Source organism: Amia ocellicauda, chromosome 13 (assembly GCF_036373705.1).
Source record: "Amia ocellicauda isolate fAmiCal2 chromosome 13, fAmiCal2.hap1, whole genome shotgun sequence".
Classification (NCBI taxonomy): Eukaryota; Metazoa; Chordata; class Actinopteri; order Amiiformes; family Amiidae; genus Amia; species Amia ocellicauda.
This window is the reverse complement of record NC_089862.1, coordinates 19,907,892-19,928,912: the sequence shown is the minus strand read 5'-3', so window position 1 is coordinate 19,928,912 and position 21,021 is coordinate 19,907,892. Positions and strand designations below refer to the sequence as shown.

General features: G+C 36.7%; 1 protein-coding gene across 2 annotated transcripts in view; it reads right to left on the bottom strand.

Moving 5' to 3' along the window:
* The window catches only part of LOC136766580 (ETS-related transcription factor Elf-2), a 48,928-nt gene that overhangs the window by 13,844 nt on the left and 14,063 nt on the right, over positions 1-21,021 (bottom strand). For both annotated transcript variants that reach the window (XM_066720137.1, XM_066720138.1), the window contains exons 2-3: positions 13,158-13,311; positions 6,396-6,561 (exon numbers count right to left, since the gene is read on the bottom strand). In XM_066720137.1, coding sequence (XP_066576234.1) covers positions 6,396-6,561; positions 13,158-13,232 — 241 coding nt within the window. In that variant the 5' untranslated portion in view covers positions 13,233-13,311. The remainder of the gene's footprint in view (positions 1-6,395; positions 6,562-13,157; positions 13,312-21,021) is intronic.

Below are 21,021 nucleotides of genomic sequence, written 5' to 3'. Positions count from 1 at the left end.
GAAGAAGGGAATCATTGTGGATAGCAACAGTGATTTCCATTTATCTGATTAAGGCAGTTGTAACGCTGCTGTAATCTGCTGTAACCCACATCATTAGCCTGGATCTGATATGCAGTACTGTTCCATTGCAGGATCTTCATTATGATGATGATGATGTTTTGGACAATCCCTCACTCCTCCCACAGCTTTTGTGCTAGACATCAGAAAGAAACTTATACATTTATTCTACCTCATACACAAGATGTTGCTTGTGCTTGTTTTTACTGGATATCATCCAAAATTATTAATTCATAACATATATATATTTTTTTTAACTAATAAAATGCAATTTGTAAAGCAAAAGCCCCCCCACACTGTCTGACAAACACAGAGCTCCTGACACACACATACACACAGTGGTAAAATAATACTATATGGCCAAAGATAACTCCTTTGTCCCCTACAATACTTTTTTGACTGACTGATAGTACTCAGCACTCAATTTCAATTTCTAACATTAATCATATATAATAGCTCTGTCTATTCCCTTTAAGAGATACTTCTCTACATTGTTGCTGCAGGGTGATATCCAAACTAATCTACATACACTACTATATACCTACACACTATCAGATTGTAACTCACATGCACAATCCATGGTGTCACTAGCAGTCCTAATCACTTTGATTTTATTCTTTTTATATACTTTTTCCATGTGCACTTTATTTCTTGAGTTCCCCTCTTTAAAGTATTAAAAGTATGATAACACAACATGGATTTATCCTTACACTACATACTATCAGATTGTAATGTACATGCTATACACTACAATTATGAGTACTAGCCTACATACTGAAATATGATTATGCAAACAGTATTGTCACATGCAAAGTACCCTCAGATACTATAAATTCGACATCTATTTGCTATACTTTAAAGTGTACTCTCATTCCTCAGGTGTCCCATGAAGTACAAGAAAAAAATGATTAGAAGAGCCTTTATTTTCATGTGTGCTTTTCTATAACTAGACATTTTTTAAATAATTAGGCTTTTTAACATAGTGTTGTTGGATTTTTCTTGATATGCACATACAGAAATGTTAAAAAGAATAACAAGGTAAACCTCCAAATTATCATGAGTGGTTTTAACTGTCCAGACAGAGATCATGTTGTTAATCTGTTTAGAAGTGGAGTAATCCATGTTAATCTGTGCTCACATTCACTAATAGGAACAGTGACCTAAGAACATATATTTTCTTAGTAAGATCAATCAAATGCAACTGTGACAGGATTCAACTTGACATGCCATGAAGTTTTCATTAAAAAACAAAATATATAAATATATATTATATACAAATGGGGGTTTATGAAGAATACATAATACTCCTGCACCCCCTCCAAAATAAAAATGCTGTGGTTTCATTCTATTTTCTTTGTTCAATGCTTCTAAAATGTTTAATGCTTAAAATCATTTAATCCTTTTACTATTCATACATATTCAAGTAGATGTGCAAGAAAAGAAGGAATACAAATCTAGTAACATAGGCTAAATAGTTTTGAGGATAGCAGGTGAAATGCAAAATGAAATGCTGCATACCATCAGATCTCCTAAAACATTCAATTATTTTTTGGCATTTCCTATTTTATTTCCCATCAATAAAATACAGTTTTCTGTGATTATTTGCCAAACAATTAAATAGTAATAGGTATACTGTCTAAGGAAAGGCACTTTAAACTAGATTGATGAAGGTAGTAGGTAACTGTGGAAAAACATGAGTGCATTACATTAGTGGAATATCCTGCATAATATCTCCAAAGATAGTTCTGCTAACAAACAACTAGATGTCCCCCTTGAGCTAGGTGCCAGTCCGTGCCAAGGTCAAGTTATTCCTGTTGATAAGGGAATTAACCCATATGAATCCAATGTTTTTCAACACTACATTAAAATGAAAATATTATAATCTACAAAAAAGTAAAGCATGAAAATGTTTTTTAAAGCAGGATGTTAACACATTTCTCATACTTTTTGTCTTGTTTCTGGAAACTGTGGGCTGAAGTGGGTAGAAGAATAAACATAGTTCAGTCAACCACCTAACACACTAACTTATTCGTTCAAGGGCTTTTATTTATTATTATTGTACTATTTCTTAACCCACCAACTCTTAAAACACTGATATACATCTCAGTCAACCAGATTTTCATTTTAGATGTATTCTCTGTAAGATAATTTTTTATGTTAGTAACTATACATAGTGAAAACTGAAAGTAGTATATAATGGAATCAACAATGCTACAGCTTTCAGTCAAATTCTAATAATTACTGATTAATTTAGGTCAACTGCTAAAATGCAACCCCAAATAAAGCCAAATGTAATGTCAGGAATTGTAAATTTTTTAAGTAAGTCATTGTTCTATCATTACACAGCACACACACTAGGGTGGCCATTCATCTATTTATATACCGGACAGTCCAGTTTTCAACTATCTGGTATTGATAGGGCACCAGAGGCCTGTTCCATTTTGAAAAGCCCAGCCTCTAAGAACCACAATTGAATGTTACATTCTTTGTTTTCATCATTTAATTCGGTCCTGCTAATGCCCCAAATATCCTATTAATGTGATCTAAAGCAGCACAGATAACACCAAGTATCCAGATGTCCCAAATTCGCATTTAACCCTAATACAGACAGTTTGTATGTACATGCATGCATGTACCCCTATCTTCCCGTTTTAAGTTTCTGTTTGTAAATAATGCACATGTGCTCCTAGTGATTTCAGTGTAAATGGCTGTTTGGCTAAACAATGTAAAATGTTTAGTAGTACAAACTACCAAGTACTAGGGTGCGTTTTCACATTCTGACCAGGTCGTCAGATCGTATGATTGTGGGTTTTCGTGAAGTGGTTACTGGACCTTGTAGTCAAAAATTATTTGAACCAGCGAACACAGTATTACACTCGGTTCTTGGTTCATGGTCGCGTAACTAAAGGGATTGTGGCATAGAGTGGGGTTTGACATATGCTGCAGCAAAGTACAATAAACATGACACATGAAATTGTGTGTATATCTATATTTATACCAAAATTCAGGGTGTGTCGATCTGCAATTGATTGCTTTAGACCTACACCATTTTTAACGACCGGGTCAATTTTTGCGTTACGGTCATGGTTACAAACACTTGGTCAAAAGTGGCCTAACTTGGTTGTGTTGTGGTCAAAACATGAAAACGCACCCCTAGTTGGCATACAATTACAGTGAGTTTGCCTTACTTGCCTAATCCATTATACAATTAGTGGTTATATTAGAGAAACCTGCCGCAAGACAACATTTATGCATTTCTGGATTTGACGGATATATAAAAAAAATTTAACAATTAAAGCATTAACATACATTATATCATTGTCTGTAAAAAGTTATTGAGAACTTGATAGCGGGACTATAAAATCAGTTCAAAAATCAATGTGAGCAATTCTTCTGACAGCCACCAGAGGGGGTCAGTAACAGGAAGCCTACTATATAGTGCGGATCAATACAAAGCACTTAATCGCATCAGCTGTGAAATTGCACATCTGTTTACATGCCTTCTGCAAACATTGAATAATTGGGGCAATTTATATTTCATATGTGGAAATTGAAAAACATATACAGTACATAATGTATTGGTATTAAACTACCATTCGTTAAAGTAAATAATTAGGTGGTTCAACACATTCAGTTCGTTTTTCTTTTCCCAACAAAGCATGTGCATTTAACTGCAGAGCTACTCTGCTACTGCAATCTCTCTCTGGCACAAGAGCAGTGTTCATATTTGTGACTGTCACATGATAAGGACAGATTCACAAGCATCTGTTGAAGCACACAAATGTCATGTAGCGTGTAGATGTGTTAGAGATATTTCTCCTTTATACCATATTCCTCTTTCATCAGAAAACTGTTTCAAGGTTCCCCTCTTAATTCAAATATTTATCATGCTGCTTCAGCCATCCTATCCTTTTGTCTTTAGAATAAAAAATAAAATAAAAAATTAAACGGCACTGTAATCCTGCGCTGTTTGTGCCTGATTACTACAGCCCATTGTGGTCAGAAATGTGAACAATCCCATGGACTTCCTTGGTAGTTCTGCACAGTGAACAATCAGACCGCACACGTGTGGGGCTTTTAATGTAATCCTCCCTGGCCTGTGCAGGTAGACAATAAAAAGAGATTGTCTTCAGAAAAAAATGCTGGTTTTGACAGTAGATTAATGTAGATAAATGGTTGGTTGACCAGTTGCAAGACCCCTGGGGATGTTTGTTTATACATTTGCCTTAATAATAATAAGCGGCAATAAGCGGTATGAAAAGAACTTGAACAAAATGCCACAATTTCATATATATTCGCCTAATGCTGATTAATCACTGACTAAAGCGCATAATCACAAACTATAAAAGAAAAAAACACTTAAATACTTAATAACCTTTTATTGTTGGCCTGTCTACCTTCAATTCCAATCAGATTTAATTTATTATTATGCTCCCTCCCCCCATTTCAATAAAATAGGTTTAATAAAACACCCACATTTGTTACATTATATAAATTAGGTGATAAATCAACTACTGCCTTGCTTTTGGTATGAGAATGATTTTGAATTTTGAAGAAATTTGAAATTTGAAAAGCACAGGCTACGGTAATTGGTATGATTTATACGTCAAGTGATTTCTTTAAGTGCAGAATACACACACTTCGGGGCAAAGGAACCTGAATGCATGAATAACTTACTGTACAACTGGGTAAAAAGCCTCCACAATTGATGGGAGAGAAGAATAAAAAAAAAACTTGTTGAATTATGTATTTATTTATTTTAAAATGTTCACCTGAGTTTTGTGAACAATCTTCTGAAAAGTGAAATTCATGTAGTATAATTATAAAATAACTGATTGCTATGCAGGGTTTAAGCTGTCAGGTGCATAAGTAAAAGCTAAAGACTGTGGTCATGTGACAAAGTTGCTCCTTGAGTGCGTCTGTGATCTTACAATGCATCCTTGCCAACAGCCCAATTCCCTTTTGGGAGAAACCTAGAGCAGTTACAGCTTTACATTAGATTTTGTCATAGCTTCATAAAAACAAAACTGAATAAACTGATGGTTCAAAATAAATACAAAGACACAAAACGTTTTATGTTATTTTATTAGTCACACTTACCTTCCTGCGTCCACTGCCTGGTAAAGTGATATAAGTGATGGATGCAATTTAATGCTGATCAATTTGTACACAATTCAAGTAACAATAAAATGGTCCAACACCCCCAGAAAAACTGTGGCTCGGGAGCACTTAGTAAACATGTTGCCTTTATGGATCTCAGAATATTTTAGTTTCCCTGGGTAGATAAAAGCACTCTGTCGGCAAAGTAAATAAGTAGAGATGCAATAATTATGATTTCTCTCAGTCCTAAGACATATTTTGAAGCCAAAACCAATCCATAGACAACAGATTAAACTAAAGCAAAACCCATAGAATAAAATGAAAGAGCACAATACCAAAAGGATGTCTGCAGACATGGGGGTTTGTATGCTCACAAGAACCCAGGGGAGTGATATCAGTGTAATGTCATTAGACATGATGAGTCCGGTTATATACAATTAAAAAAAAAAATAGGATTGGATAGAAGAACCACATTCATTACTGTGTAGTGTTGGATCATTTTGCAGATATTTAATTCTGCTCTACTCCCGTAAATATGTTCATTTTGCCAGGCTGAAATAAATTACATCATATATGTATATATGTGTGTGTGTACTACATGTATGTATAACAGCAATATATATATATATATATATATACACACACACACACACACACACACACACACAATTAATGAATGGATCAGAGAACAAAATCTGGCAATTGAAAGAACGAAAATGTTATAATGGCGATGGGCTGGACACATGGCAAGAAGAACAGATCAAAGATGGACAAAGGAAGCTATTGAATGGATCCCAAAAGGTGAAAAACCTAAAACACCAAAGACCACATAGAAGATGGGAAGATGAAATCAAACTTTGCAGGTGTGACATGGAAAAGGGATGCTATAGACTGAAGAGAGTGGAGATATCTTGAAAGTGAAAAAGCTGCTGATGATTATGATGATAGATACGATGATAATGAGATACATAGATATACACGTGCACAAAAACACATGTATAAAACAATTTGCTGAATGTGTGTGTTTAGTTTGCATAGGAATGAGACATTTGAAATGTTATTCCCAAAGAGATCAGTTTTATTTGCTTAATGACATAGACATTACTTTCTCATGTTTTCAATTTGACATAAAGGCTTGTCATGTATGGAAGTGTACAATGAGTGCCTGTCTATGCGTGTGTGCGTGTGTGCGTGTGTGCGTGCGTGCGTGCGTAAAATAAGTCAAATACCAGTCCTACCAGATTCCACGACTTCAGTCTCAATCTCCTGTTCCTCGGCCACATCTTGCATCAGGTAAGTCTCATCATCATAGACAAGGACTTGCGCTGCATAGCACTGCTCCAGACGAGCACTGGGTACGGGCTCCACGATCACTGCGGGGTACTCCTCCCCCTGCACCTCCTCCTGCAACACAACACACCCATGTCACACCTCAGCCTTGTGGCCTTGGATAATCTGCACCAACCCACTGAGAGACAGCTGTCCACAACAGCAATCATTCCATATGCACACTGTTGTCGAAGGTCTGTAATCATGCCTGTGTATTTAAACACAGAGTCTTTTAAGTAAATGGGGATTTACACACGACTTTCCATGAAGCACATCAGATTTCTGTCTTAAATAATAATTTCTGTAAAGATGAGGTACAAAGGAAACGGGTTACCCTGCCCTGGCTAGGCCACATTGGAACACAGATCAAATTCCTGGGCACTTCGTGTCTGACATTCCTCTGGACACTGGCTTGTTTCCTGAGGAAATAGGCCAAATTCTGAGCGGCAAGACCAAATCCAACACAGAAAACGCTAAGACTTCAAACACTGACAAACTCCAAAGTAAAGGGACTCCTTAACCACAAACTAAAATATGAGTGGCAGCAAAAAGTATCATATACAGCTAGAGCACAAACATTAATTAATTAATGGGAAAGGCTTTCGGATGTCCATTTAATATTAAAAACAAACCATAAAAAGCTACAATACATTCTTACTCCTATTAAGAACAAACATGCAATTGCAATTTCTAGGCAGGGAGGGCAAAGTGGTCCAGTGTATAGCTCAGTATAAATCACAATGCTTTGTCCTGTATCTTAACAACATGATTTTCTATGATTTTCAACAGCTGATTGAGACTGAGAGACCACAATGTCTACTCTGTTCACCACAGAGAGTTGATCTGTTCTAAGAAAGGTGAAAGGCTAAGCGCATAAAGCTAGCATACATGTAAAATACGTCTCTGTGCTCCTCATGTGTGTCATGGATTTTGCAAATTTATAAAACCGGGTATTTCAATTGATTCCAATGAATAATTTTACTAACAATGCTGGTGTATGGAAAAGTACTGAAACTACATAATAAGCTATACCTCAATACATCTTTTGAGTAATCATCAACGTAATCTTAAATTAAATTACATTTGGATTATCAACAGTAGGAAGGCAGCTGCAAAACACTATGAATCTGATCTACAATATTAAAAGCAGAATTGATAAACCACCTATCTTCTGTTAATCACCCACATGTGAAGTGCACATCAGTTAAATGATGCAAGGGTGGGGGGAACTGCAGTTGTCACCATCAGAGAATTAAAAAAGTACATCAAGTGAAAAAGCAAGCAGCATGTTTTCTTTAAGGTGAGAGATATGCATAGATTTGTCAACTGTTATGTGGCAGGAAAGGGTGAGAAGTTATAGGGATATTATCTTGGGCTGTGTGAAATATTTATAGCAGAATATAAAGATGCCCTCTTGTGAATTGGAGGAGGAGAAAGTGTGAGCCTTCTCAGTATAGGCCTTTTCTGTATGAATCTGACAGTTGTCTTTGTAAAATATCATCGAAGTACTGTTAGGTACAATTTTTTTTTTTTTTTTTTTTGCATTTTATAAAACTCAGTCAAAAACTTGCCTTTTTGAAATATATTTAACCCTAAAAGCTACCGATGTTTATGCACCTGAACTATTCTGTATGCACTAGTTTGTTACGGTTGCATTATCAGAGTGGCTCTCTTTCACTTGGTAAGGCTCTTAACTTGCTTGTTAATGTGACATCTGACATCTTCATGATGTCAGTGTGTGCTAGCGTATACTTGGCTAAACTAGAGTATGGCCTCTATAGTCTGTATGGCCAGGCTGTGTTTGTCCTACAGTGGTCCAGTAGATCACATGCCAACTTAAACTTGCCAGTTCTGCACTTTTCATTCCAGTACCCTCAGCAGATGTCGAGTGTCTCTCTTCCATACAGTATAATTTACTCAGTAGCAAGTAACAAGAGAGGGCCATCTGACAGTTCTTTGGTAAGGTAAATATAATTATTTTGTTGTAAGGACAAATAATAATAATTCCAGTGGCCATTTTATCATGTTTGACAAGGATTTCTGGGACACACTGGTAGGTGGTGTGATGTTTCTGGCCTCCTAGTCACAGCTACTCTTTGTCCTCTAGAGTATTAAAGGTTTTTACAAAAGGAAAGTGTGTTGGTGTATTTACAACGTTGACAACTCTGGCCATATATAAGGTGTAGAATCATGGAATAAAGAAACACCTAGCTTCCTTTTAGAGGTTTTAACTATTTAGTGCATTGGATGAGTCTGTAGGGTTGGGTGGGTAGTTCACTTAACATTCATCAAAATTTTATTCCCATAGCCAGCAAGCACTCTCCCACTCTTTTCTAAACCCGTTCTGAAACAGCTCCTGATGACCACAAATCTACAACCCTTTAAAGATAACAGAGGGTTCAACTTTCTCAGAAGCCTTGGCCCAAAATACACTCCCTCTATAACTCTATCGATGATTTATCAAAGTGGGTTTACACTGCAATTGGCTGCAAACACCCCACTAAGGGGGTTATGTTGTTTTTTTGTTGGTTTTTTTTAACAGTTTTTGTTTTCTACAGCATTGTAGCAATACATTGTCAGCTGGAAAAAAAATAACCATATATGCACACATGAAAATATTAACTGCTCTCTAATTACTAGTACTAGGCACCATTTTTGGTAATTTTTTATGACATATATTTAAGTGAAAAAGAGGGTAATTTGTGGAATTTAGTAAAAAGTAAAAAAATATGTTCGCAAAACATACAAAACAGATGATCTATCTCATATATATGAAGCTTGTCTGATGCCTTTGAGGTACGTTTTAAATAGCCATGATTATATACACCTTGAAATTGTGTTTGAACAAGTCTCTGCTAGCTGCCATTCCCTTAGCTGCACAACTGCACAATAAACACAATTAGCTGGAGTAATACCACAATACAGTGAGGGAAAAAAGTATTTGATCCCCTGCTGATTTTGTACGTTTGCCCAATGACAAAGAAATGATCAGTCTATCATTTTAATGGTAGGTGTATTTTAACAGTGAGAGACAGAATAACAACAAAAAAATCCAGGAAAACGCATTTCAAAAAAGTTATAAATTGATTTGCATGTTAATGAGGGAAATAAGTATTTGATCCCCTATCAATCAGCAAGATTTCTGGCTCCCAGGTGTCTTTTATACAGGTAACGAGCTGAGATTAGGAGCACTCTCTTAAAGGGAGTGCTCCTAATCTCAGCTCGTTACCTGTATAAAAGACACCTGTCCACAGAAGCAATCAATCAATCAGATTCCAATATCTCCACCATGGCCAAGACCAAAGAGCTGTCCAAGGATGTCAGGGACAAGATTGTAGACCTACACAAGGCTGGAATGGGCTACAAGACCATCGCCAAGCAGCTTGGTGAGAAGGTGACAACAGTTGGTGCGATAATTCGCAAATGGAAGAAACAAAATAACTGTCAGTCTCCCTCGGTCTGGGGCTCCATGCAAGATCTCACCTCGTGGAGTTTCAATGATCATGAGAACGGTGAGGAATCAGCCCAGAACTACAAAGGAGGATCTTGTTAATGATCTCAAGGCAGCTGGGACCATAGTCACCAAGAAAACAATTGGTAACACACTACGCCGTGAAGGACTGAAATCCTGTAGTGCCCGCAAGGTCCCCCTGCTCAAGAAAGCACATGTACAGGCCCGTCTGAAGTTTGCCAATGAACATCTGAATGATTCAGAGGAGAACTGGGTGAAAGTGTTGTGGTCAGATGAGACCAAAATCGAGCTCTTTGGCATCAACTCAACTCGCCGTGTTTGGAGGAGAAGGAATGACCCCAAGAACACCATCCCCACCGTCAAACATGGAGGTGGAAACATTATGCTTTGGGGGTGTTTTTCTGCTAAGGGGACAGGACAACTGCACCGCATCAAAGGGACGATGGACGGGGCCATGTACCATCAAATATTGGGTGAGAACCTCCTTCCCTCAGCCAGGGCATTGAAAATGGGTCGTGGATGGGTATTCCAGCATGACAATGACCCAAAACACACAGCCAAGGCAACAAAGGAGTGGCTCAAGAAGAAGCACATTAAGGTCCTGGAGTGGCCTAGCCAGTCTCCAGACCTTAATCCCATAGAAAATCTGTGGAGGGAGCTGAAGGTTCGAGTTTTGCCAAACGTCAGCCTCGAAACCTTAATGATTTGGAGAGGATCTGCAAAGAGGAGTGGGACAAAATCCCTCCTGAGATGTGTGCAAACCTGGTGGCCAACTACAAGAAACGTCTGACCTCTGTGATTGCCAACAAGGGTTTTGCCACCAAGTACTAAGTCGAAGGGGTCAAATACTTATTTCCCTCATTAACATGCAAATCAATGTATAACTTTTTTGAAATGTGTTTTTCTGGATTTTTTTGTTGTTATTCTGTCTCTCACTGTTAAAATACACCTACCATTCAAATTATAGACTGATCATTTCTTTGTCAGTGGGCAAACATACAAAATCAGCAGGGGATCAAATACTTTTTTCCCTCACTGTACATGAATGTGTAGGAAAGGAAGTAGACATGAATAGGCTTCAACTGGAATTCAAGACCAACTTAAAAGTTGACTAGATTTCTTGCAGTTTTTCTAATCATCTGAAATGTATTTATTTTCAATTAAATGACAAAAGGCATACATTACAGATTCTGGTAATAAAAACAAATCACCATTACATTAATTATGATTCCTTTGCGAATTGAAATTACATTCAAGAGTTAAAATGCACACAGTTCAATAATGTGTATTGCTCAAATTGTGGATCAGTTTTCCCAGGCATAAATTGCTCAGTGTTGGGGCAGGAGTGACCCCAAGGCCTCATATACATAATATGGTTTACATACACACATTTTGTTTTTTTTTTAAAGGGCAGCAATTGAGTGTTGTTATTAATTCAATTTGTTTTGTTAATGTGCATATATTTTGTATGGACTTACAACAGTAGCTGCCCAATAGACTTTTGTGCAACTAATCCTTAAACCAATTTATATTACAGATATAAACTAGTTACTGACTGGTATGGTCTGAGGAAGGCATTCAGGCAAGACTATATGGTAGCAATAACCTATTTCCAACTTGCTAAATCAATAGTGTGCATTACAGCAGTCCACTGATGCTGTTTATGAACCATACTGTCACTTTAAAGATGGATTTTCTCACAAACCAGCACTTGGGAACTTTTAATTGGGTTCTAACTGGACAATTTCGGTTTAAGTTGAAAAAAAGTCACTAACTGCAGTGTGTTTGTGGGCTAAAGTAAGTAACATCAGCAAAAATAACTATATATTAGATTGTATTTACAGTACATAAAAAACATAGATTTTAAATTAATAAATACAAAAAATATATAAAAACGTTAACCACTGATGAAGGAGATATGGAAGTAGTACACCATATTCTTGTACATGTAACTTGTTCTGATATTTTATTCTGGTAATGCTAGTTTCAGAAATGCCCTTTAAAGTTACAGTCCTGACTACTGCACTGTTTATATAAGTTGTGTGTTTTTTAGGTCTAATTGTTTAAATGTTTAACTAACTCAAAAGATCTAAGGATATACATAAAAATACGACATTTGTCTTCATCAGTAATTATCATTCCAATAAATAAGCTTCTGTTTAGTTAGTTACACAGCTGGGTCATGCCAATGGCTGCCCTGGGCTTCAGCAGTGTAAAAGAACAGAAAACAAGGATAGCTGTGTGCTCAGTGTTATTCCAGTTCAATTCAAAAGAGCTCTTCCTGCAGGAGGCTCTCCTTGTTTACTCTCCCTTCCCAACACTGCCTCGGGCGGCAGAATTTGCATCACAGCTCTGTGATCAAAAAATAAGACATTGATATCCTGTTTCACAAACACTGCAAAGACAGGAAAGGACTTGGACTTTCTTTGTTTCGTTTTGATTGCTTGCTTTCTTTCAGCTTTAGGAAACTACAAAGTTAATTAGTCCTAGTACTGTAGTCAGGCTGTCGAATGAGACGCCAATAATCAAAGTCAAGCACATTAGGTTATTTGAACAGTTAGGATGAAGAGTTTAGACACAATGGCATTTTTTGTAAAGTGAGTAAAGTGCACAACAACTCGAGCCATCTCTGGATACTTAACCCGGAACATGATATTAAGACAGCATTAATTTATTCATCTGCTTTATTCTTGCTGTTGTTTAACGGATTCCTTCATCGTGTTCCATGTACCCCCCTTACACACTTCACAGACAGGATTTCCCTGGCTAATGAGCATCACTCTCTGCCCAGCTGCTCTTTACCAGAAACTCTTTCACACACAGCAGGGCAGAAACGTCATGGAGTGAAAAATGTAGTTTTGTGCTAGGCTGCAGTTTCTGGCGTTATTTTCCTGACGTTCTGATTGGAATTTCCAGCAGTGAATGAAAATGGTAAAAGAACAAACAAACTTTACGTGGAACTGAAAAAGACAACATAGGATTCTAGAATTAGGGAGCAGGATTTCTACTGCAGTGTTACAGGTGACTGTGATCCAGATGTCAAATTCAGAGGATGATGATGATGATAATTAATAATAATAATAATAACAATGTTTTAAGCATGACTAAAAAGGGTTATGTCAATTACCTCAATAAACTGTGTGATGAATGTGTGGCTTCTGTGTTCTGTGTCGTGCTCTACAATACAAACCGTCCTTACCTGGGCTGGGTTTTCCACTGCACTGACATACTCCACGACCGATCCTCCGCCATCAACGACTACCACAGAGGTCATAACGCATTCCTTTGGGATCTGTCCGTTCTAGCCTCGGCACCTCCACCTCCAACACAGCAGCCTCGCTCCTCACAAACGGCTGAAAAGAGACAACGAACAGGCTTGATGCAGGTGTCCAACATCACACTTTCTACCTTACCCCCCCCTCCCTTCAGTTGATAGGGCTCAGGCTGAATAACGCTGTGATGCATAAAGTGATTCAATCAATCAGTTTACCATTCCAAAATATTATCCTTCTGCCACTATTTAACTGCACCCCAGATTATTAAAATAATATTTTCTATGATTCTTAGATACAGCATGTTAATACAGAAAACGTGTTTCCACATACATTATTGGATAAAGGCATCTGCCAAATGAACAATAACTGATAGACATGCCAGTCTATTTATGGTCTGGACAAGGTCACAAAGAAAAGAAAAAAAGACGACGTCTATGTAAGAATTCCTTAGATTAAATATCCCTTAATTTATAAATATAATAACGATTTACACAATGCTTACACTACACCAAAAATTCCACTGGATCATCAATGTGATTGTCCTTGATCTTGATTCTGACGGAAAGCCCCACTTCCTTCAACAAAATAGCATAATGCTTATGTTTAGAGTTTTGCATGAGTTTGCATTAACTTTTGTGGTGTGTCACTCTACAGTCACAGCTGGGCAGCATTGCTTTCAGTAAAGTAAATAAGTTAAATTAGCGGGACAAAATGACTGCTGCAGCTGGCGGTCAATCATTTCTTGGGAGGGATTAGTTTTTACTTCAGATTAATATATCTTCCTATTTGTTTGACTGCTTTCGTAAAACATGAAGAAATATCTGTCTGAGATCCCACAACACTACTCCCAGATTACATTGTTTTCCAAATATATTATTGAAATCTACCGCCAACCTAGATATAAGTTTCTGTCCTGACAATGAAAGCTGCTTTCCTTTTGTAAATGTGCAAGAATCTTCTTCCAACTGACTACAACCTATTCATTGCCACAGTCAAATGCTGTCATTTAAAATTAAACATGTAGCCTTCTCAAAGCAGAACTTAAAATATATTGGTTACTTACACTGAAAATATTAATGTTACATCCGTTTTAATTTATAAAGAGTGGCTTTCCAGTGGAGAAGTCTTAAAATGTATTATAAAATTAGCAAGGTAACTGCATTAATAATATATATTTTGAAGATGCATTTATTTCAAACATAGGCTATAGTAGTTATGGACACCTTGCTTTAGTATTGAACTTAAACACAAGCCTCTTTCCCAGTATGCTGGCCCAGAGGCTCCACCGTATCATAAAAGCACTGAGCCTCGCGGTGGACTGTATTCTGTGCAACATGCTCACGTTCCAGGGGTTTTTCAGACTAGCCCCAAAACTGATCTCTCATTACAAACAGACAGTGCTCTGTAAGTAAGCTTTTTGATTTTTAATAGCCAGCAGGTTTCTATTTTTTCTTTGTCGCCAGAAAAATCAATTAGTGATCGTGCAATTGCAAAGGCATTGATTATTGATTTGGTCTTACATTTCCATAGCCCCAATACATATAGTTGATGCATCACACTGAAACAGTACTGGTCTACTTTCAAACCCTGAGTGTGTGATAATGTGTTTATTTTAGTGATATTCACCTACAGTGGACAAATAAAGTGGTAAGGATTCCCATGTTATGCATGACAAATATGGTAGGCATACTGACATTTTTTTCCTTTTTATGTAAAAGCTGCTTCTATTTATTTTTGTTCACACAATGGAAGAATAAATGTCAATTACTTATGCAGCCGCTACAACCATATTACAAAAATATTAATTTAAAAGAGTTGTGAGATTAATTAACTGTTTTTGTATTCCATAGTTTTACAATCGGAAGTCTTATTAATGTGTCTTAGTAGCAGAAGTAGTACTGTTTACATGTTAAAATGTTTTGACCATTGTATATAAAGTATTATAGTGTTAAATAAAATAGTATAAGCTATTAGGCTTTAGGAACATGATGGGAAATCACTGTGCGGCACAAGAATGCAGAGAGTAAGCATTTCTTAAGGGAATGGACAAAGTAAATACTATAATCAACATTTAATTAGATTGCAAAATAAAGACTTGCTTCAAAAGCAGAAAAAACTCAATGCTGATTGGCCATCGACCATATAAAGCCACAATTCACTCTACAAGGAGCGATATTCTGCATCTTTGTAATGCACACTAAATAAGATTTTAAAATAATATATTTCACTTTTGCATAAAAATGTTCTTTACATTTTTTTTCCCCAAATACATTTTTTTAAATGTGACTTTTTAGTTTAATATACACTTTCCTTAGATTTTTTATACACAGACCACATAAAAACTATCCCACATTTCTTTAATATTTAAAAAAAGGGCAATAAACAGCATATATTTTTCCACAGCTGTTTTTCACCATCTTTATTTTCATTTTCATACTACTGGTACATATTTTTTCTTCTTGGCCACACCAGTACTTTTGTATAATGGGGTCCAAATCTCAATAATTGACACTACTGTTCACTTAAAAGCATGCAGTAGCCATGATTGTCTGTAAAAAATTGGTAGTCCTTCCTTTTTAAAACTCAGTTCCAGAAAAAACTTTACTTGCAAACAGAAGAAAAAGATTTGAATCATGTAATCTCCGTTTACCGAACACAGAGCGAGCTGAATGGCATTCTATTCCAGCACGGGAGCCAAGTCTCCACTTTGTTATATGCCAGCACACTACACTGCATAGTTTTAAAAGCATTTGATCCAATGCTACATGTTCCACATTGCTTTCTACTGATAAAACCAATCTGAAATAATTAAGATTGTGTTCAACCATAACAACAAAGCCAGGAGGAAATTGCTTGCAATTTTCAAGTCCTTTCCGTTATGTCTCAATGGCTGTTTGGCTTTACTACCACTGAATGTAAAACCATGGTATAAAACTAAATTCTGATGATACCAAAGATGCAGGCTTACAGATTGTGTGGTGAATAATCTTTGGCCGTGTCCCACAGGTCCCTCATTATTGTAAGAGCTCCTTTGTGTCCTTTGTGAAAAAAAGCCATTGTGCTCCATTAGCCTTCCACATATTGACATACCCTTTCCTGTAAATGAGACACAGCAGTTCAATCCATCAAGGCGTTTCTGTTCCATTAGAGCAAGTTGCGTTGAGGAGAATAAGCACCTGCACAGAGACACAGCAGTGTGGCTCTTTAAACTTCAACTGTTCCTCAGATCTGTCTTTGTCCAAAAATGTGGAGAAATAACATTGCACTGATGTAAATAAAAATGAAATAAATATATATTGTTTACATGCTGCCCCTGTCAATCCAAACGTAGAAATGACTGAAATCTCTGTGAACAGGCCAGTATTAAAAGTATTCTTTGCTTCTATCCCAGGTTTCTATTCCTGGGTTTCTCAGGCCTGCTGTTTCAGGACACAGTCTGAAACAGTGTACTGTAGCCGCTTCACACACGAGAACAAGCCAGATAGTGTGCTGTGTATTACAGCTTCTCAAAGATCTGGACTCTGTCCCGTACAGTGAAGCTGCTCTGTGATTTTTTTCTACAGAGGGGAACAGAGAAACAAAACAGGAAGCGTTTCAATTACTCTCCTGTCTGTCCCCCGCCTGTCTGTGAAGGCTGATGCTATAGCAACAGGCAGCGGGGGCCACTGGCGCTTTGTTTACCCTCTGTGCTCCGAAGCATGACAAGGCTCAAAATAGTGCCTGTGTGAACTGGCCCGCCTCACAAACGCACTACACAACTATGTGGGCCTTCAGTTGTAAAAGTGATAGTCCAATTATTGTGTCTGATGAACAGGAAGGAAGCATCCATTTCTAGGTTCGCACATCTGAAAGATTGCTAAAAACTGTGCTGTAGATTCAATTTCAAGTATTCTTTTCTCCCAGACTGCTCTTTGAGGTTTCTATTCCTGGGTTTCTCAGGCCTGCTGTTTCAGTTCAATTCAGATTCAATGTAGATTCAATTTCCAAATCACAGCACTTGAGAACTACTGGATACCAGTTCCTTTGTAAATAATATGATAATCTTTAAGTAGAATAATCAGAGAGAACTGTTATAGTAGATACCCAATATCTATACTATAGTCAACTTCACTTATAATTAAAATAAAGTAAAGGGAATTCTGCTTACGATTACACTAAAATTGAATTAATATATTTCTTAAATGTTCACTGCTTCACCATTATATCTTGATCATAATTAGAACATGCGGTTTTCCCAGTATTGCAATAACATCACAACTATATTTACACATATTTCTTAGTCAAAACATGAGTAAGGCTGAGGTCTCACAAAATTACTTGGGTTCAGGAAGTAAAATTATTTTACTACATCTCTATAGCACTAAAATTGTTTTCCACACTTTGCTCCCACACAAGATGTTGAAAACTACTTGATACAATTTCTACACCAACCATATACTGTTTCTAGCCTGTTCAGAACACTACAACCTGTATGATTGAATATCCAATGAGGCAATTCTATAACAGTACTGCACTGATTCAATGTATGAGTCAAAACTGGCCTTTAGTCAGGAAAACCGTGAGTCATACTTCATTTCTCAAGTTTCCAGATCCCACAGAAAACTCCCTTTCTAATGAAAACAGAGTTGAAAAACGGAAAGCACGGAAAAAACACTTACTGGTGAGCAATAAAATGTGGAAAGCAGAATAGTGACAATTACTTTTACTTCCAAGGTAGTCATAAGCCCAGCATCTGCTTTGTGTATTTCATGTTAGAAGTGTACCCACGATGCGTGAGCATAACATCAAATTTAGAATCTGTACTTTATCAATATGAATCCCAGTGTATCCAGTGTATCTTTTGACTGCATAAACAAGGAGCTGCTCTGTGATTTGAAGAACGTTTTGAAATGACGACCAATCATGGAAAAGCGTGGAAGATTCAGAAGAGATTGGGGCAGGTCTACGATGTGGGACCAGGCACTGACAAATATGCACTGAACTCAATGTACTGCCAATTAGACTACCTGCTCCTTTGTACAGCTACTTCATTATAAAGATCTGGATGCCTGGAAGAAATTGTATACGTCTTCTAGGGTGAGCTGATAAGATAAATGTACTCTTAATTGATGTATTAGCCAGCAGCAGCAGTTCAGAGAAGGGTGAAAGCATTTGAGTTTTACTTGTACATTATATAGTGAGAAACTGTAATAAACATTAAAGCATAGCCTAAGATGTGTATGGCCACAGAGGCAAAACTAACTTTTATGTAAGAGTTTATAATCTGAAAATAGGTAATATTAGCAGTAGCCTCTGTCTGCACTACTGTTTTGCTTAAATGTAAGAGGATAACTTTACAGATAAAGTCAAATATATAGCTTTGAACTTATTCAAATGCAAAATGACGGTTTTATCAACCCCAGGAGGTGACAATAAAACTAAGTTGAATGCATTTATTTATTTATTTATTTTTTAATGCTGTTGTACTGCAGATATATTTTAATATAAATTGCACCAAGGTATTTGCCTACCTCATTCATCCATGAAAAATAACTAACTTTTTGTTAAGGAATGTACAGACATACACTCTCTCTCACACAAACACATACACATATATATATGTATTAATATCTACATTGAACTGTATCTGTGTACATGCTATAAAGTATTCGTAATTAAACTTTGGTTTCATGTTATTTTTTTAAGGTATGGTGATTAGTGTAGCAGATTGTTTGCCATTGGTTTACACTTTCATCAACAAAAATATCCAGCATCTCACCAAATAGTAGAAAACACAATTAAGTTTGACCGTTTCCCTAGTCTGAAGAATATGCTGTTTACCAAGGACAGACTAATATTTCACTAAAGTTGTATAACTAGTTTTACTGGCAAAAAATATATATTTTTAAGTTAATTCAACAGGAATGAAACAATTGGGTGATGGGTGCTGTAGAGATCACAATCTACCAGACAAACAAAGGTCCCAGTACTCAAACTTGCTCTTCACTGAGGACTCTAAAAAGACATTAAAATAGTCACAATACAGAGTGTGCAATGTTTCAACAAACATAAATAACTGAACACCTGATCTGCTCGTGCATGCTTATGGCTTCCTGCTTTAGGGAGATGGGCTTGTGTTCGAATTCAATGTTTCAACAGGGAAATCTATACCGTATAAATTCTAACAAAGCTACTGGATCAACCTATCCTCAATGGAGGCAATAAAGATCAATATTGCAAAGCATGGCTTTCCAGTGTTTCTAGTGTTTCCAGTACAACACTGGAACCGTTAGGAAATTTCCCTTTTCAAAACTGGTTTAGCAGCGCTGTAATGAAACTACATGCAGTGTTTAGAAAAGAAGTACAACTACTACAGCGGCCACACTGTTCATAACATGTCTTCTGTGCGGGTGTCCCGGCGGGGGCAGTTTGCTGTAATGATGCAGGCGGGCTCTGCCTATTGCATCTCTGATCTCTGCCTCTCAGAGCAGGAGCTGGGACTGGGACATTCCAGGGACTGAGAACAACATTACCTCACCATTGTGTCTTCTCATATCCCTCTCTAATTGCATTGTAGCACAGTAGCAAGGAGTCACTAGAGTATGATAGTAGTCACCAGACAAACCAAATACAGAACTGCACTAAGCTTATTGCATTAAATGTATTGCAGGGAAAACAGAGATTTGGTAAGATGCAGTTTAAGACAATAATAATTAAATTAGTCACTTGCCATTATTAAAGTTTACCTGGAATTGAAAGGACAACTATACAGAATTACTCTATGCCCACAGCTTAGTAATTTTTTAAAACCATCATGATTTCTTTAGTTGTCCATTATTTTAAACAAGATTAAAATAGTTTTTCAAACCATTATTTTCAGTGCAACATAAAATTATACCATTCCAGTTTCTCGGTCATCCTGAATGTAAGAACTAGCCTATACAATTAAATCTTTATTTCCTACTGTATGAGAGAAATGTTTCAATGACAACACACAGACTAATTCATTCTCCTTAAGAAAGCAAATACGGAATTACAAGGAATCACAGTTTGAGTACTAACAGGCTATGGTCTAGTTCTTCTAAGGACTATAGCAGAATTCATACTCCATAATTTCCAACCCCACATTCAAGCAATGGAGGCAGGATTTTAGTTTTTCATGAGCAAAGAAAAGATTATTGTAGCCCTGCCGACATTCAGGCTGCTGTGCTCCAATTCATAGCACCATGAAAGGCTAATATTATAAGAGCACGTAGTGGTTTCACTAGAAGACAAACAGAAGCTACAGTAGCCCACAATTTGATGCAGAGGACAAACGAGATTAACCAAGCAATAAAATAAATGTTTTTTCAAGACATTAATAGTTTTGTTGATTTTTTAAAATGTGCATTTCAAACCTCTGTTCATTTATACTAAGTCTAATGTAGCTAGAGATGTGTCCCATATGATACTTTAGCTGTCTGTTCCTTAGCTAGTAGTTACATTTTAAATGATGTTTTGAATTCAAAATTGCTTGATTAGTCTTGGGAACTATTTATACCATATTATTAATTCAGTTGTGGAAGGAGAAGGCCTACTCTTATCGGTTCAAAGAGTTTTGATCGGAATCAGTGATGAAAAAAGTTGAATTAAAGACAATTAGTAAATACTTTCTAAGAATATAGGGAGTAAGAGGAATGTGAACCCAAAAAGTAACACTTTGGTTTGCCCAAGTGTAATTGTTACACACAAAAAAAATTTATAACATTAATCATTGGTATTGCTCTCACTATAGTTTATTTTTCCTTACAGCTAAGTGCATAGATATAT